The following is a 26,306-nucleotide window of genomic DNA, read 5'->3' as shown; positions in this document are numbered from 1 at the left end:
GGCATCTCGTTTGGGGCTGAACCTTGAGCCCTCGTGCCGGCTCAGTGCACAGAAGGGGGGGCGCAGCCATGAGGAAGCCAGATTTGCTCTCCTCTAATGGGTACAGGCCAGCTCTGGCCCATGGTAGCCATTCCAGCCCAGGCAGGGAGCCCTCGGACCATGAATGCTACAGCCCTGAGGCAGGGCCGAGGGGAAGGGGATCAGGACCTGACTGTGCTGAGTGCCTCACAAACCGGAAGATCTGCTCCCTGCCCCCAACGCTTCCAGTCTAAGCAGGAACAAGCTGCACCACGTGAAAATGATAAAGTGAGGGAGGCGAGGAGGGAGGCTGCAGCGCCCAGATAGCCACGCTTAGCCCAGGGGACGTTGGCATTTTGGTTCCACGTCAGAACTTTTCCCCTCCAGCCAGGGCGGCCCCCCGGCCCTACAGCCTGGCTAATGGCCCTTGGCTTGTGGGCGTCCTGGCGGAAGTGGAGCTGGGATTTCAAACAGGACAGCGCTGCTGGGGGGGAGGTGCAGCAGCAGAAGAGGCAGCGTAGAAGGAAGCACAGAGCAGTGTCGGGGAGAAGGGGATTTGGGGCTGGAGTGGAGGTGCGTCGGAATGATGCAATGAGAGATGAGCACATAATTATTAGCAATGGTTTTATGGGGGTGCCTAAGGCCCCGCCACAAGTGACACCCCATTGTGGTCGGGGTGGTGCCCGGAATCGGTAGGCCCTGCCCTGAGCCACTTCCAGAGAGACGCGGAGAGAGGTGAAAGGGGAAGAGAGTTGAGCATCAAAAAGCAGCTGCTCCGTCGGTGCTGCCTGGCTTCGGGAGCAGTCACCTCCGGCCTGAATGCCACTAACCAGACCCCGGCTGGTTCCTCCCAGCCGCTAACCAGACCCCGGCTGTGTCTCTCCTTCACTGTCAGTGCTGGGAGTCAGGGCGGATTTAAATCCCTCCGGGGAGGCGACATGAGGGGCATGGACCCTGCGATGGACGGAGCAGGCCAGGCCGCGGTGCCGATATTTTGCCCACTGCTGGTCTCTATTCCTTCTCTTGCAGCAGGGGAGGAACCTTTCCAGGGGCGAGGGCTGCTGCCCCACAGAACAAATCAGTCGGGGGCTGCGCACAAGTGAGAAGCGAAAAACAAACCCAACAAAACCCCGAAACTCGCAGGGGCAGCTCCCAGCTCCCCACGTTCCCCTGCCCAGCAGAGCCCGGGCCCCGCCTGACAGATGCTGCGTGGCCTGCCCTGCAGTGGGGCTGGGGGCCGGACAACCAGCGCAGGCTCCTCCATGCTGGGGGGCACGAGCCTGGGGGCCGGACCCAGGGAAGCCCACGTGTTCCCCACGCAACACGTGGGAAGGCAGGGGGCGGGGCCCCACAGAGCAGGGGCTGCCCCTAGGGCCAGGGCATGGGGAGCTGCTGATGCCTCGGCCGCCTCTCGGGAGCGCGCCGCTGGGTCCCGCTGCACCTTATCTCGCGCCGGCCGAGCCCGGGGCGCGCGACGCAGGTGGCAGGCTAGAGAGCGGCGCATGCGCGGGGGGGGGGGGGGGGGGGGCACTTCCGTTCGCGCAGGCGCAGAGCGGCGGGGCGCCGGGCTCCATGTCGCGGCGGGCCCTGCGCAGGCTGCGGGGGGAGCAGCGGGGCCAGGAGCCCCTGGAGCCGGGGGGGCTGCGGCTGGGCCCCGAGGCGCCGGGGGAGGCGCCGGGCCGCGCCAGGAGGGGGCCGGAGCGGGGCGGGGTCAGCAACCTGTTCGAGCTGGTGAGCGGCCGGGGGGGTCAGGGAGGCACTGGACCGGACCAAGCAGGCGGGGTCGCGGGGGGGTCAGGGAGACACCGGACCGGACCAAGCAGGCGGGGCCGCGGGGGGGTCAGGGAGACACCGGACCGGACCAGGCAGGCGGGGCCGCGGGGGGGTCAGGGAGGCACTGGACCGGACCAGGCCGGCGTGGCCGCGGGGGGGTCAGGGAGGCACTGGACCGGACCAGGCAGGCGGGGTCACGGGGGGGTCAGGGATGCACTGGACCGGACCAGGCCGGCGTGGCCGCGGGGGGGTCAGGGAGGCACTGGACCGGACCAGGCAGGCGGGGCCGCGGGGGGGGGTCAGGGAGGCACTGGACCGGACCAGGCAGGCGGGGCCGCGGGGGGGGGTCAGGGAGGCACTGGACCGGACCAGGCAGGCGGGGCCGCGGGGGGGGGGTCAGGGAGGCACCGGACCGGACCAGGCAGGCGGGGCCGCGGGGGGGTTCGGGGAGGCACCGGACCGGACCAGGCAGGCGGGGCCGCGGGGGGGAGTCAGGGAGGCACCGGACCGGACCAGGCAGGCGGGGCCGCGGGGGGGAGTCAGGGAGGCACTGGACCGGACCAGGCAGGCGGGGCCGCGGGGGGGTTCGGGGAGGCACTGGACCGGACCAGGCAGGCAGGGCCGCGGGGGGGTCAGGGAGGCACTGGACTGGACCAGGCAGGCGGGGCTGCGGGGGGGGGTCAGGGAGGCACCGGACCGGACCAGGCAGGCGGGGCCGCGGGGGGGTCAGGGAGGCACTGGACTGGACCAGGCAGGCGGGGCTGCGGGGGGGGGGGGGTCAGGGAGGCACCGGACCGGACCAGGCAGGCGGGGCCGCGGGGGGGTCAGGGAGGCACTGGACCGGACCAGGCAGGCGGGGCCGCGGGGGGGTCAGGGAGGCACTGGACCGGACCAGGCAGGCGGGGTCGCGGGGGGGGGGTCAGAGGGTCCGAGCCAGCAGCTGGGGCGGGGTGCGATGCTGCAAACCGCCACTGTGGGACCCAGGGGGGGGGAGGCCAAGTCAGCCCCCGTCCTAGGCTGTGCCCAGCTCTGGGGCTGGTTCCCCAGGGGCTCCTCTTGGGTCCCCCCCCACAGTGACCGAGTCAGCTGGCGGGGGCGAGCGAGCTTGAGCTGCTGGCCTGGCCTGTGCTCGCTGGGCACCAGCCAGCCCCCAGGCTGCCCGCTGCACCATCTTCCCAACCCGCCTAGGCCCCCCGCCTCCCCTTTGCACCCTGGGAGCCCCAGGTCTGGCCGGGAGCCCGTTGCGCCAGGCGCTGTACAAATGCGCCACAAAGACGTGGCTCCGGCCCCACAGAGACAAATGGTGCAGGCGGTAGATGGCCCCGGGCAGGCAGGGAGTGCAAAGAAACAAGGGGAGGAGGGGCAAGCTGGGCAGGCTCCCATCTCAGCAGCCAAACTGCTGTCAGGTTCCTTGTAGGCTCCTGCTGAATGGCCGGCTTTAGCTTCTGGTCCTGTCGCAGGGCTGGGTTTTTCTCTCTCTCTCTGCAGATGTGAGTAAAATACAGAGCCCAGCTCCTGGGGTGCAGCTTTGTGCTGGGGAGAGACTCCAAGTATCCATCACGCTGTTCTCCCCAGGCCTCTGAGCCTTGTACCCCTGTTTGCATAGATAACCAACGAGGAATCGGAAGAGGCTGTAGCGTGCAACGAGGAGAGAGCATGTTCCAGACTGACAGAGCAGGATGGCCCAGGGAACGATGAAGAGGCTGAAACTGGAGCGCCAGAGAGCAATGGGCAGAGATGTGGCGAGGATGCTCAACAGCAGGACCAGACGGTGACAAACCTGCAGGTACCTGGGAATGTTCAGCAGTCTCCACCCTTGTTGGTGGGGGTGGTCATCGTCCTGAAGAGCGTTCTCCCTCCCTCTTCATGCTGGCACCTGGCGCTCTGTGCCGTACTGGGTTAGTACATCCGGCGGTGACCTCCGGGGACCAGCGCTCACAGTCCTGCCTTAAGGACAAGTGAAAGCGACTGCTTTTCACTGAGCTGCCATTGGTCCCCTCCGCAAAGCACTGCACACCTGGGCCTGTTGACAGGCTGAGGTCTAGGACTGGCACAGTGGAGCATTGCTGAGTTGGGGGTGAGGTCACTGCTGGAGCTGGGGGGAGGGGAGGACGGCAGTGGAATACCTGGAGATACCGGATATGATGACCTGCTATGAAGAGGAAGTTATTGCAGCAGTTACCTGAGCTCAGTGGCTTGTGCCAGCCTTACCAGTTCTGAGTCTTCATGAGTACTAAATTCATGCAAAACATACAGGAGGGAACAAAGCCCTGCTCACGTGAAGCAGAGATGGTTTTCCTTTTCCCTCCACTGGATACATGAGTTAGTTTGCGGGTTGCTTACGAGTACAGGTCTGCTGTCTTAACAAAGTACGCGGAAGCGCTTGTCTGAAAGATGTGCATGCGCAGAATTCCATGCAGGTTTTGAGGGAATGCAGGTTAAATACTGGCGCTTGAGGGGTTGCCAGTGGTGCTTTGTAGTTGGGTTTGAGTCTAAGAAAAGTGAGGGGGATTTCCGCAGTGAGGGGGGAGGATGGAGAGCAGCCTCACTGTTGTGTTGTAGGGGAAGCTCGTAAGAGAAGGGGCAAGTGAGCTAAGCTAGTTCCAAGTGATAATATCTCAGAGGTGGTGATGATGGAGCGCTGCCAAAGCTTTGCCTCTCCTGCTGCACTAGCTGTGTGGAGCCAGTAGTCGGCAGGAGTCTGTCGGTCTGTGCCTGTTGGGAGAGGAGTGAGCCCCTCTGCCGTGGTGGATAACACCAGGTAGCACCGTGTGGCGAGTACCATCTGTGACGTTTTAGGCAGCCGTATGTTTCCGGGGCGATGAGGGATGTTGTGAGACACCCCAGTACCAAGGAAAGAATAAACAAAGGAATGCTTGTTAGCGCCAAGACGTGGGAAAGCAAAGGGAGGTTAAAACCACACTCTCCAATCCTGAAGAAACTAACATGTGCCTTGCTTGGTCCTGTATTGAATATTCCTCCCAGACACTGCTGGGAGAGAGCTGAGGTTTGCCTCTAACCCGGTACGTCTGGGGATGGGCAGGTGACACTGTGACCTCTTGCCTCACCCTTCCCTGGTCGTCTTCCCCGTTTCACGTCTGACAAAAATGGCTCTTCCCAAGGCTGAGCCCATGGCAGCTGGGGGGCCTGTTGGAAATGGCACCTCCCCCTTCGCTGCTGCCCCCTCCGATGTGCTCACCTGCACCTGCTCCATTTATCTCCCCAGCCTGCGTCCGCCAACAAGCCCCGGAAGAAGAAGAAGAAACGGAAGAACAAGAGAACTGTGGCTGGCGAGGCTCCGGTATGTCTGCATCTGGGATTGGTCCCGCCCCCTCCTCCTCCTCCAGCCTTGGGCGACGCGGCCCTGACAGCAGCTGCCCGTCTTTGTAAAGGGCTTTGAGATCTGCACACGGGAAGTGCTGTGCTGTACGGTGCACGTACCTGTTGGGAGGCTGGAAATCCTATTTCGTAGGCCCCACCCCCTGTCATCTGAGTGCGGCCGCTGGGACTAGATGAGCTCAGCTGCGGGTTACGGGTGGAACCTTCAAACCATCTTTCATCCTAAGGACTTGTGTGGTTGGAGGGATCCTCTGGGATCTTGCTGTGTGTGCCTTTCCCCTTATTCGTCCCCATGTCCTGCTGGGCCCTGCATAACAGTGACCCTTCCTGCTAGGCAGGGCTAGACACCACCCCTCTGGCTGTCAGTGTTCAGTCACCGGCAAGAGGGCTCTCCGGAGAGCACCCTGGATGCGCTGGGCTCTCGCCTTGCCGGGCCCCGCAGGACAGCACATGCCCATCATAGCAAAAGCGCCACCAAGAGCAGGGGCTGGTGCCGTGTGCTCCTCCTTTTGACCCCGTGTCCTGTCCATGCAGGGGTGAATGTGTGTCTGGCAGGGGGGGACCGATTCCGAGTCTGACCGAACTGTCTCCCCCTAAGGAAGCGTACAGGCTTCGTTCTGAGCTGAGCCCTCCCTGTCCCACGTGCGTCCGCTCCGTTGTGTGTGTAATTGACACGCCGGGCCAGCTGTGATCCTTGTGGCAAGCAGGCACGGGGGCTGACTTGTTAGTACTCCAGGTTTATGTAGCACTGTCGCTTTCCAGGTGCTAGAGCCGTGGCGTCCAACGCGCCAGCCACGTGTGGCTGGTTGGCCACTTGAGTGTCTAGCGTGTTTCAGAGCTGGTTGGACACCGCGGTGCTCTAGGGATAGCAGACCCCTGTAGGTGTAGCACCCAAGAGCTTTTGCTTTAAAGTCTAAATCAAACAAATGCGGAAGAGGGAAATAAAATTTCCAGGGAGGGGACAGCCTGGCCCAGGCCAGAGAATCTCCCCCTACTCTGCACTGAGCCCGGTGGCGTGTGGCTGAGGTAGAGCACCGGGACAGCCAGGCTTGAGTGGCAGGCAGGGAGCAGCTTGCCCGGAACGGGGGTCTGGACCGAGCACAATCTGCTCCCAGGCGAGCTGGGGGGTGGGAGGCGGCGTGTTGAACGGTTGCGGTGTCTTTGCATGGCGCCTCCAGGAGGACGATGACCTGGAAGACATCGACAGCCTCCTGGAGAAGATGGAGGAGCCCAATGGGCTGCTGTGCGAAACCAAGAGCGGTGTCGTGGCAGACAGTCGGCCGCTGCTCTACGTGGAGCACAGGTGAGGTGTCTCCCTCCGGCCTGCCAAGGGAGCTCTTGGACTTTGCTCTCGTGCAGCTTTGGGTGTCTCGCGGGAACAGCCTCCCGGCTGGCTTGGAGTTGGGACCCTGCGCAAAAGGGGCTGTGCCTGATGCTTGTGCTCCGGCCGGAAGGCTGACTTATTGCTAGTGCTTTTGGGGCTCCACATCCTGCTGCTGACCAGCCGGGGGAAGCACCAAAGCCAAATTAAACTGGGCAGCTGCATCCAGGTTATGATCTTCCCGTGACACCACCGCTCCGGCTGTATCGACCCTGTGACTCCACGGCCTGGCCGCCGGAAAGCCGGCAGCGTGGGCAGGAAGTCCTCTTCTCCGCACCAGCGCCTCTCGTGGGTAAAACTCACCGCTCAGGGCGTGGGGTTTTTACACACCCCTGAGCAACACAAGTTTTACCATCGAAAGTGTGGTGTGGACATAGCCTCGCTGCCAGCGCAGCAGGGGTCTGCGTGGCCCTGTGCCAACCTCCCAGAGCCAATACTGCCAGCCAGGAGCTTGTCCACAGGTGACACCACCAGACTGGCCCCCCCACTGAGCTCAACACAGAGCTGAGACACGCACTGGCCGCAGCTGCTAGGGGAGTCCTGTGTCAGCCGGGCCGTACCGCACTGTTCAGGGCCCAGCGTGCTGTGGATGGATCCAATCACTGGATCCCATGTGCTTCCAGGCCGGCTGGGTCAGGGTGGTGTCTAGTCGCTGTTGGCAGTCCTAGGGCGTGCTCCCAGCCTCCGACCTCTTTCCTGGTGCTAGTCTTTGGGCCACGGGGCACTACCACCCAGTCTGAGACCTGCCGAGCCCTTACCTGTGGGCGCTCTGGGCTTCTTGAATCCCCGGAAGGACATAGGGTGGCCCAAGGATTTTGTAGCTCCAGTGATTTCCCCAGAAAGCACTTGAGTTCTGGATCTTTCCGAACAGCACGAGTCCCCCTCCGCTGGTCTGGGCTCCCTGCTCTTGAGTCCAAGCCGTCTGTGCTGTGAGTCCTTGTGGGGTGCTGGCCCGTGCTCTGCTCTCCAGTAGGGCCCCTCTGAGCCATGTGCTTCGGCGAGAAGCTGCAGAGCCACCAGTCGTGCTGGTCCCTCCCCCGTGTAGAAGTGGGGACGCTCGAGTTGCTGGCCTCAGATTGTAGCCTGGGGGGTGTGGTCCATCAGCCCGGTGTCAGACCCTTCCTGGGCCAAGAGCTGGCTGGAATGCAGGGCCGCCAGTGGGGCCAGGGGTGTGCGGTCAGTGGCAGCCATTTCCCCACGCACAACACACTAGCGTTCGTCATGTGACTCAGGTGTGCCCTGCAGCATCACGTGTCCCTTCCAGGCGACTCGCTTGCCCAGCCCCATCTGCTGGGGGGGGGGAACCTCGTTCTCCAGGTCTGAGAAGTGCCTGTTCCCAGCAGCCACCTCGCAGGCGTGGGCACAGCCTGGAAACAGAGGGCCTTTGCTTCTCTGACAGGTTCTCCGTGGCTGCTTGAGCCTAGTGATGCCGGCTGCACTAGAGAGGGCGGCAGAATTACTCCACGACTGAACCTAGGGTTTGAAACGTGGCTGCAGGGCCTGCGGCGTATCTGGTTGAGTCTGACTCTTGGGCCCTCCTCGCCCGGGTCCTGCTTTGGGGCGTCGGAGCACAGCTCCTGATTAATCCCTCGTCTCTTCAATTCCCCAGGAACTTGAATGCAGAGACGGAGCTGAAGAGGTACTTCGGGGCTCGGGCCGTGCTGGGCGATCAGAGGTGAGAGCAGTAGCTGTGTTTGGGTCAGCCCTTCTCCCCGGCCGGGGGCAGCACAAGCTCCCCCCCCAGCCTAGCGAGAGCATGCCCCGAAGCGTGGTGTTCCCACTCCTGTCCCGGGGCAGCGACCCTGGGGAGATGGAAATAGCCCTTTTGGTGCAAGGGAGGCGCTGGGGGGGGGGGGGGTTGAGCAGGCCAGGGCTTCATCGCCTCTCACCCCCCCCCCCCCCTGTTGTTGTTGCCTGCGGTTCTAAAGCACCATTGCTGGTCCGTGCGGTTCTGGGGCCCGCCCACTGCTCCTGCTGCCCCTTTGAGTTTCTTTGGCTGGTGCTCTTGGCGTTGTTGTGGGGCAGAGTCTGCGTGGCCCCTCCCTGCAGCTGGGCCCGTACGCGCCCGCGCTGCCACCCAGAGATGCTGGCCAGCTCTGTCTCTGCATGCAGTTCTGGCGCTGCGGGGGGCCATGCGCAGTAGGAGCGCAAGCCCAAAGCCGTGGGGGGATAGCTGGGGAGGCGTCGCTGAAGCCCGATGCTCCCTGAGAAGCAGGTGTCTAGCTCGGGGAGAGGGAGCTGTTCCCAAGCACCGCGGGCTGGCTGTGTGCCCAGAAGGGTAGCCAGGGTCCTTATCGCTGATCTACAAACAGCGGGTGAGTCCAGGCATTGAGCGGAGGCCCACTGGCCTGGGGAGGAGGTTGGATTGGATTGGGCCAGGCCTGGGCGAAATACGGCCCACAGATCCGGGCCACAGAGACCCCAGGCAGCCTCCCCTGCTTGCCCTGCAGCCCCAAACACGGCCACAGGGCTCCGTTTCTGTTTTGAAACTGGAGGGGAGGGGGGAAGTTTTAGGAACCGTCCCGGCCACAGCACATTCCCATTGGCCGGTTTCTGGCAGAAACCAGCCAATGGGAGCTGTGTGTTAGAATAACAGGCAGCTCAGAAGAGTCACGCTCCCTCTCTGGGCTCAGTTATCATGAAGCACATGGCCAGGCAGGCAGGCTAGTTGGCAGCTGACAAGTAAGTCTCTTGGCCACAGCCTGCGTCTGGCACCCCCGCCCTTTCCTACCCCAACTCTCTGCTCTCCCACTCAACAGACTCAAGCCCTCTGTCCCCCTCTTACACCCACACCCCCTCCCAGGCCGGGCACCCCAATCACCTGCCCCAGATCAGTCCCCTCCGACCCTAGGTCACATCCCAAACCCCTGCACTCCAGTCCCTTGCCCTAGGTCACAGCCACCTGCTTCATCCCAACTCCCTCCCAGACGCCGGTCTCCCTCCTGCACCCCAGTCCCTTACCCCAAGCTCCCTTCTGCACCCGGCCTCCATCCCTGACCCCAAGCTCCCTTCTGCACCCGGCCTCCATCCCTGACCCCGAGCTCCCTTCTGCACCCGGCCTCCATCCCTGACCCCGAGCTCCCTTCTGCACCCGGCCTCCATCCCTGACCCCGAGCTCCCTTCTGCACCCGGCCTCCATCCCTGACCCCACATCTCCATTCAGAGTGCGGCACTTGACCACTTTCCAAAATCTGGGTGTGCCCCCCCCCCCCCCCGAAGCGATTGCCCACCGCTGGATTGGGCGCAAGGCGGGATAGCCTTGTGAACTGGGGCTGGGCAGCTGTGCCAAGGCCTGGGGCAGGAGAGAATGTGGCAAAGGGGGAGCTGGGGCTGGGAGCCTGTGGAGCGGAGAGGCTGCCAGGCCACGCTGGGGTGAACACTGAAGTGCAGGCAGATGGAGCCCGGAAGGGACCCCTCCAACTGGTAACCTTGAGAAAGCTACAGCAGAGCCGCCCCGGGCAAGGGCAGACCCGGGGGAGTTGGATTCATTTCTTAGCGCTGCAGGCAGCGGAGACGCTGGGTCTGTTTGTCCCAAATCCAAGCCCCAGAGATCTCCCTCCGTTTCCCATCCTGGGCCTAGCTCCATAGCACACGGCCAGTAGAGAGGGGCTAAGGTGCCGTCTTTGGTTCCCGCAGGCCCCGGCAGAGGCAGCGTCAGTACGTCCGCAGCACGTGGCTCACCATCCCCAAGATCAGCTGGCCGCGCTACAGCAAAACAGGCGAGTCCTGCCCCGCTCTCGGGTGAGCTGCCAGGCTCGGCCTGGCCCCCGGGAGCGCTGAGAGTCGGTCTCTTGTTTGGAACGTGCCTCCGCTTCCTGATCCCGCCAGCCCGGCTCTCGCTGGAGCCTGGTTAGTGTGCGGAGAATGCAGCCCGTCTGACCAGCCCCCGCGGCCAAACTCGCTTCTGCTGAGAGAGTAGCAGTTTGTCCGCTAGCTCTGGGATTCCCCCTCCTTACTCCACTGCCCGGAGGCCTCCAGGGCTGTCAAGTGTCATGCTGAATTGCAGAACATTTTCAGAACATTTCTCCTCCTCCACAAGGTCCTAAGTTAGGTTTGTTTCCTTCCTGGAATGTTTCTTCCCTTGGGTGGCCATGCGGGCAGATCAGAGGCTTGGCCAGAGGGCCGGCTGCTGGCATTTTTTGGGAGGGGTGGGTGGAAAGAACTTGGATGTAGCTCAGGCACGTTGTGGTCCCTTGATGTGACCGGCCTTCCTTCGCCCCAGTGCTACCAGCTTTGCGGGGCAGCGGGAAGAGCTCATCTTGGTGGCTGGCAGCAGCTGCCTCTGTCTTCCTGAGGACTGTGGCTCAGCGGTTCATGTGCTCCCTTAGGCTTGGCCATGAAGCTGCTGGAGACCAGAAGAGGGGTCCAGCACTTCACATTTGAGCACCATCGAGAGTACCAGCAAGTGCAGTTCCGGTTCCTGGATGCAGTGGAGTCTCTGGACCCAAACAATATCGTGGTACGTCCTAAAAAAGGGGAAGCCCGGAGTGTAGCCACCAGGCCGGGGCAGGGGTGGAACTGTCCAGTGTCAACTATAGGTTGAACCTCTCTAGTCCGGCACCCTCAGGACCTGACCGATTCTGAACCAGGGGAGGCCAGTATCGTCTAGCAGCATTACCCACGCTGCCATGGCCTGCTGGGCTCTGAGAAGACATGGAGGGGCACATCCGAGCTAAATCACAGCACAGAGCACTGGGAGCCAGGCCTGGCGGCTGTAAACAAACTTTATGGGACTGTGAAAAACTTGGCCACCCCCATGAAAAGTGGACGTCCAGCTCACTCAAATCATGCCGGGCCGCGGATGTTTCTGGACCAGAGTGTGCCAGGCTAGAGAGAGTCAACCTGTACACGCCCTGACCTCGATTGCGGGCGTGTGATGGCTAAAAGCCCCAGCCTTCGTCGTATTGCGCTAAGCGGCTTGGTACTCTATGCTGGGACATGTAGTCCCCTGTAGGGACGTGAAATATCGGTTAATTGAATAGTCGATTAACCTCATGAATTCTTAGCGGTTACTTGCCTATTCTATAGTCCCCAGGGGTGGGGCCAGCAGCCAGTGCGCTCCGGCCCCGCTCCCGAGGAGCCCCCTGCCACTCTGCACTGCTGCCTCTGGATCAGAGGCAGCAACACTGGGTGCCAGGCAGGAGCTGGTCCATGAGGGGAGCCACTGTAAAAAACAGCTCCCCTCGCAGACTGGCTGCCTGTCACATTGTGCTGCTGCCTCTGATAGAGCGGCAGCAGCGCAGGGCAGCCGCAGCCCCTGTCTGGAGAGCCGGGGGAGAGGGGGGTCTGAGCTCCTGGACCCTGCACGAGCTGGAACTGAGCCGGGCTGCTGACCAGCCTGCTAAAAACATGCTGGTGGGGTAGGGAGGAAACGCGAGGGGTCTGTAGCATTAACCTAGAAGCTTTTGCTCATTGGTTAATCAGTTAATGGACTCCACTATTCCGTCCCTCGTCCCCTGCGTGCCGGCAGCTTGGCCCAAGCGGGAGGGGGGTATTCCTTGGGGAGACGGGGCATCTCCCTGGACCACCGCTCTTTGAGAGCGGCTCTAGCTGCACCGGGTCAGGCACGGGGGTGCGGCCCTGGGACTCTGACAACTTGCCAGCGTGGCCCCAGGCAGAGTTGAGGCCCTGTGATTAAGTCAGTGGATGGCTTGGTTCTAGATCGCCCGGGAGAGCAGGCTGCCCAAAGAAGGCTCTGTTGTCTTCTCTCGAGCTGGGAAAGTAAAAATACTGCCCAGCACAAAGTGCCCTTTAAGGGCAGGGTCTAAAATAACAACCATTCTGTTTATAAACTAAATTGAATGGAAGAAAAAATGTGTAGCCTTTCCCTGGTATGTTAGCGGGACAGGCTGGGCATTGAGGCTTTATTGAGTGTGTCCAAGCTAATTAAGGCAGATAACCCCATTTATAGCACACAGTAACGAGCGTGCAGTGGATTGTTCTGGCCCCGGTGCAGTAGAATTGAAACATGTTTTCGCTGCAACCCCTGCCCTAAACGAGCACACGCGTGCCTTGACGCGCCTTCTTTTAAAGGGGGCATTGGCCACTGAATTAGGTTCCTTCTGGTTTCTCGTTTTCATCCCCTTTCGCGTGCCTGTCCCCGGTCATGGTTGCTCAGCTTGTTCTCCTGAGCTGGACCGCTTGCTTAGAGCCCCCTAGCGCACTGGAACTGGAGAGGACCCCGAGAGGTCGTCGAGTCCGGTCCCCTGCCCTCGCGGCAGGACCAGCACCGGGGTCACTGCGAACTGGTACAAGGCCCTTCTTCCCTACGCGGGCCGGGAAAGTTGGGCCTGGGCCTCGCCCGTAGCACCACAGAGCCGCGTTGACCCCCGTGTCACGAGTTCTAATCCTCGGCCCCCCGTCGGTCAGTGGTGTGTCAGTCTGGAGGGTGCATGCCTTTCCTGCAGCTTTCGTCTGTCGTTTCACCGCGTCGGTGAGCTGCAGCACGCCGGGGTGGCTCCCCGTGCCGCGCTGTCTGTGTGCTGGCGACGTTAGGGAGGCCTGCCGACTCTTAGGCCCTGCGTCTAGCCTGATCCCATCGATCGCACCCCCCTTCTTTGGGGGGGCCCTACGGATAGTGAAACTTGTCCATCCTCAGCAGCTGGGCTTCCTTTTCAATAGCTAGCGATGGGAGCCAGTCCTCCCGTCAGGCGGACGCTGGGCCCGCGATTGCTATGGCCGGGGGCCACGCCAGGGCCTTAAGGGGCAGCGAGGCAGATGCTGCAGCTGCCAGGTGCCCAGTGAGCAGTTCCCGCGGCCGTGACCATTGGAGCCGACCGAAGGGGTGACCTTGGGCGGGCCCCTCTGTGCAAGGCAGAGTGGCACGTCCCAGAGGGTCTCCTGTCTGCAGGGGCTATCCCGGCCCTGCTCCAGAGTACTGAGCCGCGTGCTGGCTCGGGAGCTGCTCCCGTTACCTCCAGCCCCGGCAGCAGGAGTGACACAGCTGGGCCTTGCTGACGCCTCCGGAAGATGCATCTTCCCGTGCCCCCGCCCCCGGCGTTCTGGCGCCCACGTCGCTGCGCAGCCTTTGCCACCTGCCCCCTCGCAGCGTGAGGCTCCCAGGCCCAGCGAAGCAGCGTGGGGTGTCTGCGCTGCCTCCAACCCAGCCCGCTTCTGTCTGCCGGCAGCTTTTGCTCCAGATGAACCCCTACCACGTGGATTCGCTGCTGCAGCTCAGCGAGGTGTGCCGCATGCAGGAGGATCAGGAGATGGCCCGAGACCTCGTAGGTGAGCCTGGGAGCGAGGAGCGGGTGCCTCGGCAGCCCCCGGCGAGCGTCCTCCGCCGAGAGGGGCGCCGCTTTCCTTACCGGATCGGGGGCTTCCGGAGACTTCTGCCAACGTGGCAGAGACTGTGGCTCCGGTCTTCCTGGCTGGTGAGCCTTCTACCGCAGAGCCAGTGACGTGGGGCCGCAGCCGGGAGCAGAAGTGGGAGCCAGGGCGCCTGCAGGGCAGAGGTTAACGTAACAAACCGAGAGGCAGGTGCTTCTCAGTTAACCGGGTACACACTTGCATCCCTAATCCCAAGCTAGCGGAGCAGCTGGCTCATCCCCTCCCCCAGGCCTCCTACCGACAGATTGTTGTTCCAGACCTCGGTGGAGAGGAAAGATGGCTCACGCACAGTCCTCTGTGCAGCACGGATCCAGCCGGGCCCTGGCGTTCCCCTGGGCTCCGATCTGCAGAGGAATCGGGCTCCCTCGCCCTGTCGGGTCTCTGCTGAGTCTGGTCCCTGCTGTGGCCAAGCCCCCTGCTAGGAAGGCCCACAGCCCCAAGCAGCATTTGTCAGTGGTGTCCGGGGGCAGGACAGGACTCCCCCATTGTGCCCTGCCCCAACGGTGCCTGTGTTGTGTGCAGAGCGAGCGCTGTACAGCCTGGAGTGTGCGTTTCACCCCGTGTTCAGCCTCACCAGCGGGACCTGCAGGCTCGATTACCGGAGACCTGAGAACAGGTGGGGACTGCCCAGCCGCTCGCCCCTGTGTGTGGGGTTGGGGGGGGCTGAGCGTGCTGCTTGCCCGGTTAGTCAGAGCCGCAGCTCGGGCGTCCAGGCAGGCGGGAAGTGCAAGAGAGGGGCAGTCGCTTGTGCTTCCAATTCCAACTGAGGGGCCAACTTCTGGTTTGTCCCAGCTCACGTGCCTCTCGGTCTCTGACCTTGGCAGCCCCAGGGCCCGGGCGGGCAGGGCCCCCCAGCGGTGTGCCGGCACCTGTCACCTGAACGCCATGAGCAGTGGCATCTGGTGTAAGCCGGGGCAGTGCCCCTGCATGGACGCCCGTGCACCCCCCTCCCCCAGCTCTGGGACCCCCCCCACAAAGGGGCTGTGTCAGGCCCCCAGTTCATCCCATTCAGTAAAAACCAGCAACTCGGGCCGGAAACAAGGGCAGGTCCTGGAAAGAGGAGCCAGGGGCCCGCTGTGCACGTTCCTGCCTGGGAGGGCTTCAGCTAGCTGGATGCTGAGGGGGCTCTGCCTTCGGCGTCCAGGGCAGACGGATTCAGTCCCCCCCCCCCACCCCACCCCAGAAGTAGCAGGCTCTTGTGGTTCTTTCCTGCCCGGGGATTTTTCAGCCGTTCTGCTTTGGCCCTTGCAGAGGTTTCTACCTGTCTCTCTTCAAACACATGATCTTCCTGGAGAAGAGGGGCTGTCCCCGGACAGCCCTGGAGTTCTGCAAACTCATCCTAAGGTAACGAGCAGTGCGGGGGCCCTCTACTCAGGGGTGGGCCGGAGCTGCCTTGTCTGGCTGCCTGTGGATTTCAGGCTGACGGCACTGTGGGCCTTTGGCTGCGATGCTGTGCTCCTGCCTGTTGCCGGCGGGGCCCTGGAGGGGGTGCACTGCACCCCACACGGCCTGTGGGGCGGTGCAAGGTCCAGAAAGCAGAGGTCAGCACTGGGCCGACGGCCGGCTGCCTTCAGCTCGGGGCCAGACACACACTTGTCTGTCTCACGGCTCTACTGGTGAGCGTCCAGTCCGGCTGCATTGCCTCCTGCCTCGGGTGCAACTCAGACCGTGTTTCTCAACCTCTTTCAGACCTGGGTTGGCGGCTGCCCTCGCGGCCTGTGCCAGGGAGCTCCGGGCACTGGGGCTGGCCCGCGGGCTGGTCTGCCATTAGTGTCTCCGGGGAAGCTGTGCTCTGTCGTGCCGGGCAGCTTGGGCTCCCTCTGTTCCCCTGTAGGCCCCTCGCCTTATTCCATAGCTCCCAGCCCCCGGTCCCAGTGGCCTTCCGCCCTGCCGCGGCGGTGGTTGTGCTTCAGCGCTATCTGTGAGCCCGGCCCCGTTCGGGGGCTGGCGGGTGGAGTCTCGCCCACGCGAGTAACTCTGTGTGAGCAGTTGTAACGCCGCTTCCCGCCCCCTCCCCTAGCCTTGATCCGGAGACCGACCCGCTGTGTGTGCTGCTGCTCATTGATTTGCTGTCGCTCCGAGCCAGAGAGTACGCCTTCCTGACGCGCATGTTCCAGGAGTGGGAGGTGAGCTGCCAGCAGGCCGCCCCGGCAGGAGGCGAGTGGGAACTGCCCAAGAGCAGATTCCTAGGGCTCCCTGCCCTTCCGTGACCTGCCTCCGGAGCGCAGGGCACCGTGGGGGGGCTGCTGCCCCCGGAACCGCACCCCCGACTGCCCGAGCTGTTTGCATGGGACGTTCTGAGACGCCGCGCTCGGCGCTCTGGCCGCACAAGCAGCCCTGTGAGTTGGCATGGCTTGGTGCGTTGCCCAGATGCGCACACCGAGGCCCCGAGCAGGCGTTCCTTCCCAGCGGTTACACGGAGCGTGGGGGGGAGGAGCGTCGCCGCAAAGCCCTGAGACTAGCGCCAGTGCCCTCATTGCTGGGGGAACCTCCCTTGCCTCTGCAGGGTCACCGGAACTTGTCCCAGCTCCCGAACTTCGCCTTCTCGGTCCCGCTGGCCTATTTCTTTCTGAGCCAGCAGGAAGAGCTCTCGGAAGTGGAGCGAAGCCAAGCGCAGGAAAGAGCTGCCCACCTTCTCCAGGGCGCGCTGATCATGTTCCCCAGCGGTGAGTGACTCGGGTTTGGATTTAGCCGCGAAGCTGCTGGCCGCGTTCCCCAGCTGCGTGGGGCTGAGGGCGCTGCCCCTTCGCGGTGCAGAGGCGGCGCCGGGGAGCGTGGCACGTCAGGCCGGCCGTCTGCAGGTCTGTCTGTCCATATCTCTCCCCCTCCCCCACCTCTGTGCTGTCGCCTCCTGCCTTGCCCAGTACTTGGGGCCTCTGCCCCATGTCTAAACACGCATCATGTGCTCAGGTTGGGGGCCGGGGCCGCTGTTTGTCTGCTCCCCCGCCCAGGCCCCACCGTGCGGCTCCCAACACTGTCACATCCATCCGGCTGCTGCCTGTTCCCCACAGGTGGTGCTTGTGGCCCAGGCGGGGGCCAGAGGCCAGAATTGCTTTGTCTCTGTAGGCAGGACTAGCCCGCTCGCCCTGAGCAAGGGGGGCCGGTTTGGGTTGACTCCCGAGGGGCCCCGGCCTTGCTGCTGCTGGCCACGAGGACAGACACCCCCGTTCCTGTCCAGAGGCGGCAGCATCAATGGCAGGACACCGAGCCGAGTTCCTCTGACGTTTCATTAAGGGCTTGTGGGCAGGGAGGTTAAAAGAAGCCAACGCGACGCATTGTCCATGCAGTCGTGGCCACAGCGCGGTTCCTGCCGGCTGCTGAAAGCACCACCGGCTTCAGCCTTAGTCGCAAGTTGTCCCCCTCTGTGCCTGGTGCCCGCGGGAGGCCCGGCCTGAGGCCCAGCTCTAGGACTCTGCTGGCGCTGGTGGCCAGTAGCTCTGGCAATCCCGGGCTGCTTCTCTCCTGCAGTTCTCCTGCCGTTGCTGGATCGCTGCAGCGTGCAGCCGGACTCCACGGTGGCTTCGCATGCCTTTTTCGGCCTCCACACTCAGATCAGGTGAGAGCTGCCCGACCTTCCAATAGCTGACAGCTCGCTCGGCCTCGCTCGGCCTTCTGGGAGGGGAGTACCGGCGGGGGGCACTCGGGTAGCAAGGTGAGGGGACCCGTAGGAGGACCCAGATAGATGACGCCCAGGAGAACCCCCCCAGCTCAACGTATGTTGCCAGAGGCTCCTCTTTGCCCAGCCAGCGTGAGTGCCTGCTGCAGCAGAGTCTGGTGGCTGCATGTGAGCTGGGCCAGCTGGCTCAGTGGCTCTGTGATCTTGTGACCACCTGGATCCCAGAGAAAGGGGGGTAGGTGCTCCCCGTCCCTGTCTGGACAGACTGGGGCCAGGCGCTGGAGACAGAATACGCGGGTGGGGGCCGGGGCAAATAGCAGACCCAGGAGACTGCAGCTCCTTGGCCGGTGCGCGAATCTGAGACAGGCCCCAGTGTTCGCTGGGTCATCCGTGCCTGCCACGTGCTAACGCTCTGCGCCCACAGCCAGCCTCCTGCCCTGACCCAGCTGGTCGCCCTGTACATTGGAAGGACTCACTCCCTGTGGAAGGACCCAGGCGTCATGGCGTGGCTGGAAACCAGCGTCCATGAGGTGTTACGGAGGGTGGAGGCGAGTGACCCGGCAGTGGAGGAGTCTGCGCAGAAGTGAGTACACGGGGACGTGTGGGCGGGGGGCCCCCTTAGCCGGCAGCCTGCCGGCCCCCGCCCGGCCCACAACTCTGACCCTACTGGCAGGAGGAGCTTTGGGGCTGGGAAGGGCGGGTCTCCTCTGCGATCTAGGGGACCAGTGAGGGGCCGAGCCGAGAGCTATGCTTCTAACGCCTGCAGGCCTGTTCTTTGCTCTCCCCATGCTGGCTCGGCCCGGCTGGCACAAGGGCCTCGGAAGGAACCTGGGAAGCAGGCGGCTTTTCTGCTAGTAAAGGCTGTGCATGGGGTCGCTCCCCGTTTGGCAGAGACGGGCCAGGCAGTGGGGGGGGGGGGGATGGGACTGACCTTTCCCCACTGCTGAGGGCAGAGGTGTGCGCCTCACTTGGGAGGCAGCGAGGGGCGAAGTTCGGGGAGGGACTCTAGGGGTAAGTGGGGCTAATTGGACATCTCAGCGTTTCTGGGAGGGCAGGTGGCTGGCTCCCTTGGTCTGGTGGCTCCGCTGGAGATGCCTCCTGGCCGAATCGGAGCATGTTACGCTTATCATAGCAGTGCCTCTAACCCCCCGAGACTGAGACCCCTTTGTCTGAGCGGTTGGTTGAGTAGAACGAGGGTTCACTGAGCCGTATGGGTGTGAGAAACTTTACCTTGCGTTCATTCGATGCTTGCAGGGATTACAGTTTAATTCCGTGCCCTACTAGCACCAGTTTTCCAGCATAGTAGCTGATAGCTACGTTATTAGCAGCCAAACGGATAACAAATGCAGCTTACTTCTGCTGTTACTTGAGGGCACTTTTTCTTTTTATTTATTTATGTATTTATTGCTGCACCTTTTGGCTGGCTGGCCTTTATTGCAATCACCACTTCGGTCTGTGTTTTCAAAAAATATTAAATGTTACGGAGCTCTAAGTTACCTTCCAAGTTAAAAGCTAAACACTGAAGTCTAACAACACTACTAATTGCCCTTATCTGACAGGAATCATGTCAGTTTTGCAACTTTGAATGAAGACTTCAAATGGCTTTTTAGTGGCATTAATTCAAAACAAACCAAATTGAATTCATTTTACATTGACAAACAGGGTTTTACAAATCCAGAATATTAGTCCTTTTTTAAAAAAAAAAAAAAAAAGTACAGGCAGTCCCTGACTTACGCGGATCCGACTTATGTCGGATCTGCACTTAGGAACGGGGCTTTCTCGCCCCGGAGCTCGCAGGCAGCGGGACCGCCCAGAGCGCAGCGGTCCCGCCACCTCGACCTCTGGGGCGAGAAAAGCTGCTCCGGGTGCCCCTGGTCTGCTGGGGACCGTCTCCAGCACATCAGGGACACCTGGAGCAAAGCCGGGGAGGCGGAGGGGTCCCACCCCTCTGAGGCTTTGCTCTGGCAAAGCCTCAGAGGCGCGGCACCCCGCCGCCGCTGCGGCCTTGCTCCCCGTGTCCCTGGTCTGCTGGGGGGGGCGGGGCGCAGCTAGTGCGCCGCCCCCCTCCCCCCCCCCCCCCCCCAGCAGACCAGGCTTTTGTTGTGGACCCTGGGGTAGAGCAGCTGGGGTGCTGCCGGGTTGGTCCTGCAGGGACCTACCTGGCAGCCCAGCTGTTCTGTCCCAGGCTCGAGATTCAGCCGCTGTTGAAACTGATCAGTGGCTGATTCCAGGAAGCTTCCTGTAGTCAGCTCCTGGTCAGTTTCAGCAGCAGCAGCTGAATCTGGAGCCAGTTCCGACTTACATACAAATTCAACTTAAGAACAAACCTACAGTCCCTATCTTGTATGTAACCCGGGGGCTGCCTATATATGTAAAATTTTACACACACATGCAAATATACATGCACGCCTGAATGATCCAGCACGTCAATACCCAAACAGCAGGCGTCTCCTTCTCTGTTGGTGCTTAAAAACCCAACAGTGCGTGCTAGCTCCCTTCACAGTTTTCCGCTGCGAATGTTATGCTTACAAGGCACGCACGGGATTTTTTTAGGGGAAAAGGCGATGCGCCGTGTTGATTAAGAATACAAAGTAAAGCAGCTAACAGATGCTCTTATAGACACACACACACGTGCTGTCCCACCAATTGCTGTTAGAGTTACCGGTCCAGATCCTTTTGGCGGTAGGGATGTGAAATATCGGTTAATGGAATAGTCGATTAATTTAATGAATTCTTAGCAGTTAGTCGACTATTCTATAGTCCCCGGGGGTGGGGCCGGCAGCCAGTGCGCTCCAGCCCCACACCCGAGGAGCCCTCTGCTGCCACCTGTGCTGCTGCTGCCTCTCTATCAGAGGCAGCAGCGCGGGGGGCCAGGCGGGAGCTGGTCCACGAGGGGAGCCAGTTTAAAAATCAGCTCCCCTGCCAGACCGGCTGCCTGTTGCTCTGCGCTGCTTCCCCTGATATGGAGGCAGCAGCGCAGGGTGGCAGCAACCCCTGTCCAGGGGGGTATCTAAGCTCCTGGACCCAGTGGGAGCCAAAACTGAGCCAGACTGCCTGCCCGCCCGGCTCCTAACACACTTTAAATGCAGAGCTGCAGCGGAGGTAGGTCCTGGACCTGGCGCGAGCCAGACCTGAGCCGGCCTGCTGGCCAGCCTGCTAAACGGGAGATGCGTGTCGTCTGTAGCATTAACCTCTACGCTTTTGCGTATCAGTTAATCGACTGCACGCTGACATCCCCGTTTGGCAGCCTACTAGATTGGTCACGGATAGGGAGGGGCAGGGCTCTGTCAGTCCACACCGATGCTTCAGAATTTTAGCAAAACGGAACCCAAAAATTCTGGCCGAAGCAGCCCCTTTTTATGTTACTGGGATGCTTTTAGTGAGATGAGTCAGTCTGATACCACTATGCTGCAGTTAATTGCTGTTTGAGGAATGTGGGGGGGTTACGGTTTTTTGTATTGTATCTATTTTAAGTGGCTAGGTGCTTGCCTCACTTCTTAGAGTTGTTAATTTGCCCTTTATTTGCATTTTGATAGGGGCATATAGCAATTTCCTGGCGCCTTTGTTTGCCCTGGGCTCCTCTTCAGAACATTTGATTCAATCATGGCCTTTGCCCTTATGTTTTTAAACACACTTTCCTCATTCTGCACTTACACCAACACAAATGACATAGTTGCGTTTGTAAATATAGATTTCGTGAGAACCCCTTTCTTTGAAATGAAGGAAGAAAGCGGCCCGACCGCTGAAAGGGGAACAGTAGTGACTGACCTGCCCTTTTGGTCTGTTCCTGCTTTAACGTTACTAGCAAACGCAGGCAGCTGCCGAGTGCACCCTTACAGCAGCGCAAGGCTGGTCCTTTCTGCGAGCCAGACGGTATGGCTGGTCAGGTACACTGAGGCACGTGGCGTGCGTAACGCTGCAAGCGCACGGCCATGCTCACACTTGCCGCCCCGGGCAAGGGAGGGACTGATGGGCACAGTGCAGCCTGAGGAGGCCGGGAGGGAGCCAACGCTGCCACCAGAGACTCAAGGGGTGCCGCTTTTCCCGCTCTGTCCTCAGGCGCAAGGTGCGGTACCAGAGCGCCCCCAGGAACATCTATCGCCACGTGATTCTCTCGGAGCTGAAAGAGGCCACGGCCGCGCTGCCCCTGGTGAGCAGAAACGGGGCCCTGCCTGCCTGGCGACAGTCCTGGGGCTGCCCGTGCGCCCACGGGCCATGTTTGTCAGCCTGTGCCCAGTGGAACCAGTCCTCTCTCCCTTTGGTCCCCTGCACATCTCTGTCCCCCCCCCCCCGGAGGGATACCGTAGCTTTGCTTCTTTGGGGCGCCCCAGAGAGCCCCTCCCGGCAGCGGGGCACGCTGGGGCCAGGCAGTGCTGTGGCTGGGAAGGGGGAAAGCCAAGCAGGTCCCAAGGGGGACCAAGGGGGAAAGCCAAGCAGTGGGAACACCTCGGCCCGTTGCATCGTGGGGCGGCAGCGTCTCCCCTTCTGGGTGCCACTCCCGTGGGGGGACTAGGCTGGGCGAAGGGGCCTGGGTGTTGCTCAGTGGGGGGGTTAAATCTGTCACTAGGGTCCCATCCCAGCACCCTGGCCAGGCATGTCCCGCTGTGCCCAGGCACCGGGGCCGTGGCGAGGCCGGAGCTCTGTGCCAGTGGGCTCGGGGTGGCCCTTCCCCTCCGTAAGGCGGTTGGCAGGGCTCTGATTTCTGTCTCTCTCTGAAGGAAGTGACGTCCCAGCCTGTGATGGGGTTTGACCCCCTGCCTCCACTGGACTCCATCACTTCCTATACGAGACCAGAAAGGTAGCTCTCCCCTCAGACCGGCGCCCGCCCTGCTCGGCCCAGGCACGGCGGGTGGACGCTCCCAGCACGGTCTCAGGGCTCGGGTTAATCTTGGTCCCGCTGAGAACGGCCCTCAGCAATGGGCAGGAGCCAGACTGCCCGGCTTGTCCGGCCACGGTTGTGGGGTGGTGCCTGCCTGGGAGTCACCGCATGAAACAGCCCATCGGGTGCTGCCCAGTGCCCCTCTGCGTCCGCCTGTGACACAGGCAGGGAGCCCCCCCAGACGGGGGCTGGGATGGCGGTGGCGGGTGGTTTTCCGTTAGCGTCGTGCAAGGCGATCTGTCCTGCGTGCCCGTGGACACCCGCCCGCCCCGAGCAGAGACCCACTAACCCGGGGTGAGTGAATCTCAGCCGGCACGTCCCGTCTGGTGACCCGCCCCGGCCTGGCACCCGGCATTCTAGAGCTGTGCATTGCTAAGGAACCAAGCGCCGTGGTACGTCAGCTGGGCGTCTGTGCAAGGCCCAGCTGGGCGTGTGAGAGTGTCACACACACGTGTCCTGTGTGCCACTGAACGGGCTGGCGGGGGGTTTCTTTTGCAGGACGAATCATCCCTCCAATGAAAGCACTTTATCGCTCTTTTTCCGATCCCTGCTGCCAAATTTCACCTTGCAGGTATGTCCGTGCATGTGCATGCAGCCGCACCGCTAGCCTTCCTCCACAGCCTGTACGCCAGGGCCACGGGGAAACTCGGCTCAGGCTGTGCTCGGCCGCACACAGACGGGGAGGTGTTGGACCTGCCAAAAGCCTTTTCCGCCGGCGTGTCCTGGAACGGCCACACGTACCGTCTTGTGGCAGCGGGATCCATCTGCAGGCAGCGGTTGGGGCTCGCCCCTTTGACGGGGCTGCCTGTGCAGGCGTGTGAGGCTTCCCCTTCCGTGCTGTAGCGCGGCCGCGCGGGGGAGAGGGTGTGCCAGAGACAGGCTGCTGCCATTCACCTGCCCAGCTAGCGCGGTCATGTGGCCAGGGAGGAAGCGCAGCAGCCGCAGTCCCATGAGCAGCGTCACTCCCGGCTGAGCTGAGACGCAGGGAGGCCGCACCGCCGCTCACGGTGACATTGTGACTTTAAGGCTGCCCGAATTCCAGGCAGGTGCTTTGGTGTTGGAAGAGAAGCCCAGGGCTGTTGGGTTTATAGCGCTGCCCGCGTTGCTGGCGGATCATGAGAATCGCTGATGGTAGCTAGTGGCGAAACGTAGCTGCACGCTGACGCCAGCGTTTGCAGATCCTTATCGCTTCGTATTAGAAACTGGCGCAGACCGGTCTGGGTGGGAACTATTCATAGGCCAGGCTGGGTGTTGGAGTCCCACCACATCAATTATCCCCTCCGTGGGGGGATGACAACAGCTCCCTTTATGCAGCCGAGCTGGGCTTTCTTTAACCACCGGATTGTTGAGGCAGCTGCAGGAATTTTGCACCATGGTTGGTTTGGAATGGTCTGACTGAAAATGGGGTGAGGACAGGCCAGGTTTGCTCCCTTACCGAGAGCAGCTGATCCCTTTCCAACTTCACCACGCTTCCTCCGTGCTCCAGAACCCTGGTAGAGCCAACCTCACCCCATTTATCCACTCTTGCTCGGAGGGGGGAAACTGAGGCGCAGAGAGGGGAAACTGTCATTCAGAAATGGAAGCCACGTCTGACTCACGGGCTGGGCTAGCCCACGTGCCCTCCAAAGCCGCTTGGGCGTGCCTGACTCAGTGCACTGATCTCAGACCCCAGGCAGCCTGGGCCCTGAGCGCCCAGACGCTTGTGGCTTTAAAGGTCAGGCCGCATCCTGTCCCTTGTGAGCGGCGCCGCGCCGGGGCTCTGGGCTCCCCCCGGTCTCACTCCCCCGTGTGCTGCGTTGCAGGGAGAAGCCCGGCGTGACGAGGCTGGAGCTGGGCAAGATCTGAACCAGGGTGTGAACAGGCTGATGGCGGCCATGCGGGACATGCTGGCCAATATCCAGTTCCAGGAGCCTCCGCGGGACGAGAACCCCGAGGGCGACGCCGACTGGGACTGAAAGCACCTTCCCCCTCCCCCCACCGCGCGGTGTTATGCCCCTGATTTGTGGGGCAGTGGAATAAAGAGCCTCCCCCCCCCAGAGCAGAGCCCCAGGCGTTGTTCCCTGCTCCTGGGGCTCTGCTGAGCTTTGGGGGGGCAGAGTTCTCTCTGGAAAGCCCCGGTGTGTCTCCGTAACCTTCAGCCGGCTGGGGCTGGAGTCCTCTGAGTGCTGCTGCGGCAGGGCAGCCGGCGAGTCACAGCCACACCAAGGCTAATGCTGCACTGGCGGGCCAGCTGACCTGCCCCCCACACCCTCCCGGCCTGCATGGGCAAGATCCCCATGGCCCTGGGTTGCTGGAGGGGGGCAGAGCAGTACCTCCCCGAAAGGCCTCGTGGCATTGATGCAGGCTGAGCCAGATCCTTCCACCCCCTGGGGCAGCGTGGTGGCTCTAGTGCTGCCGACAGGCAGGCGCAGCGGTGGCCACCCCCCTGGACAGGGTGGGAGGAAGGGGCCCTGTTCATCCTTCAGTGCGTGACTGTAAAGTGGGTCAGGGCAAAGCCCCATGGGATGGAGGGCGGGGAGGCGCCCAGCACAGCCCCACGAGGGGAGGGATGCAAGCTGCCGAATGAGGCCACCCTGCCCTGGGCGGGGAGGCAGACACGCCTGCCCCGTCCCCTGCTCTGCTTTCATCTCTGTGCCGCTCGGCGCACGGTGCCCCGGCCAGCCGGCTAATCGGACTCACGTGAGCAGCGTCTGGGCTGAGTGGGGCCGAGGGAATTAACCAAGTGAGAGCTGCGGCCTGTTAACTCCTGTCGTGCCAGGATCCAGGCAGGCGCTTCACTCCGCCTGGGCCCACAGCACCCCCCCCCCCCCCCCCGCTCACACCTGCCCAGAAGTGTCAAGCCAGGCACACGGCTTTGCGCTGCCCAGGGCTGGGTCCGCTCCATTGTTTCCCTTCCCCGGAAGCACTGCAGCAAGGCCCCGGGTGCCTCGTGAGCGACACAACCGGCCTTGCTTCAAGACAGCAATGCTCAGTGGGGCAGGCACCCCGTGGCCGTTCACACACACTCAGGCCATGATGGAGCAGGGCGCCAGCATCACCGGTGGGGCATGGGCTGCCCCAAGGGCATCGCTACGTGCCTTGGTCTCTTCCCATTCAGCCTCCTCTGGCCTTTGTAAGGCTCATTCCCACCCTCGCTGCTCTGCCCCCTCTCCATGGGCGCTGTGCATTCTGGGCTGTTTAAATAGCTGCACAGGGTCCTTCCCCTGCGGCTGGTACAGAGCATTGTAACCAAACTTCCCAAAGTCTCAGACACTTGCGACATGCAGCGCACAGCCAACCTGTGGAACTCCTTGCCGAAGGATGTGATGAAGGCCAGGACTTCAACAAGGTTAAAAAAAGAGCTAGATAGATTCCTGGAGGGTGGGTCCATCAGTGGCTGAACCAGGATGGGTGGGGATGGTGACCCTACCCTGTTTGTCAGAAGCTGCGAATGGGCCACTTGATGGTTCCCTGTTCTGACCCTTCCCTTTGGGCGCACCTGGCCTTGGCCGCTGTGGGCAGACAGCACACTGGGCCGGATGGACCTTTTGTCTGAGCCAGTCTGGCTGCTCTTACGTTAAAACCCCGGCCCTGCACCCGTGTCCGCAGCCAGATGTGACTCTGTCAGGCCATAGAATAGAAGGTTCCTTGCTTCTCAGAGGCGCAGCGTAGGCTCAATGTTGCCACGGAAGCCGCGGCAGAGCCTTAGTTCTCTTGGGGGGAGGGGTCCACAGGCCCCTGAACCCCCCTGTCTGGACTTACTCTGTTTCCTTCATGCTTCTCCCAGCCACACAACACTCCTCCCTGGGGGCAGCCACACCACTTCCTTTGTTCAGACTCCCCGGTCCGGTGTGCAGTTGCTAGGCCCGGGCTAGGTGCCTCCCCTCTGGGACCATCCCCGCTGGGCAGCGCACACAGACACGCAGCGGCTATGTCTACACTGGCGTGATTTTCCAGAAATGCTAGTAATGGAAAAGTTTTCCGTTAAAAGC

General features: G+C 62.1%; 1 protein-coding gene across 2 annotated transcripts; it reads left to right on the top strand.

The window, feature by feature from the left end:
- The first annotated feature begins 1,481 nt into the window (after positions 1-1,481).
- Positions 1,482-24,446, top strand: TCF25 (TCF25 ribosome quality control complex subunit). 2 transcript variants are annotated; one of them, XM_075939813.1, is made up of 18 exons: positions 1,482-1,498; positions 3,398-3,577; positions 5,018-5,092; positions 6,309-6,433; positions 8,121-8,186; positions 10,148-10,230; positions 10,840-10,970; positions 13,639-13,738; positions 14,363-14,456; positions 15,092-15,184; positions 15,861-15,966; positions 16,347-16,506; positions 17,309-17,396; positions 17,881-18,039; positions 21,516-21,606; positions 22,175-22,254; positions 22,834-22,906; positions 24,138-24,446. In XM_075939813.1, the coding sequence occupies exons 4-18, from the start codon at positions 6,351-6,353 to the stop codon at positions 24,288-24,290; spliced, it is 1,560 nt and encodes a 519-aa protein (XP_075795928.1). In that variant the 5' UTR covers positions 1,482-1,498; positions 3,398-3,577; positions 5,018-5,092; positions 6,309-6,350; the 3' UTR covers positions 24,291-24,446. The 2 variants fall into 2 exon arrangements, with proteins under 2 accessions (XP_075795928.1, XP_075795927.1); XM_075939812.1 differs by lacking the exon at positions 1,482-1,498 and adding an exon at positions 1,576-1,749.
- Positions 24,447-26,306: the final 1,860 nt, after the last annotated feature.

The sequence above is a fragment of the Pelodiscus sinensis genome, chromosome 12 (genome assembly GCF_049634645.1).
Source record: "Pelodiscus sinensis isolate JC-2024 chromosome 12, ASM4963464v1, whole genome shotgun sequence".
Classification (NCBI taxonomy): Eukaryota; Metazoa; Chordata; order Testudines; family Trionychidae; genus Pelodiscus; species Pelodiscus sinensis.
The sequence above is the reverse complement of the archived record's forward strand: the minus strand, read 5'-3'. Positions and strand labels throughout refer to the sequence as shown.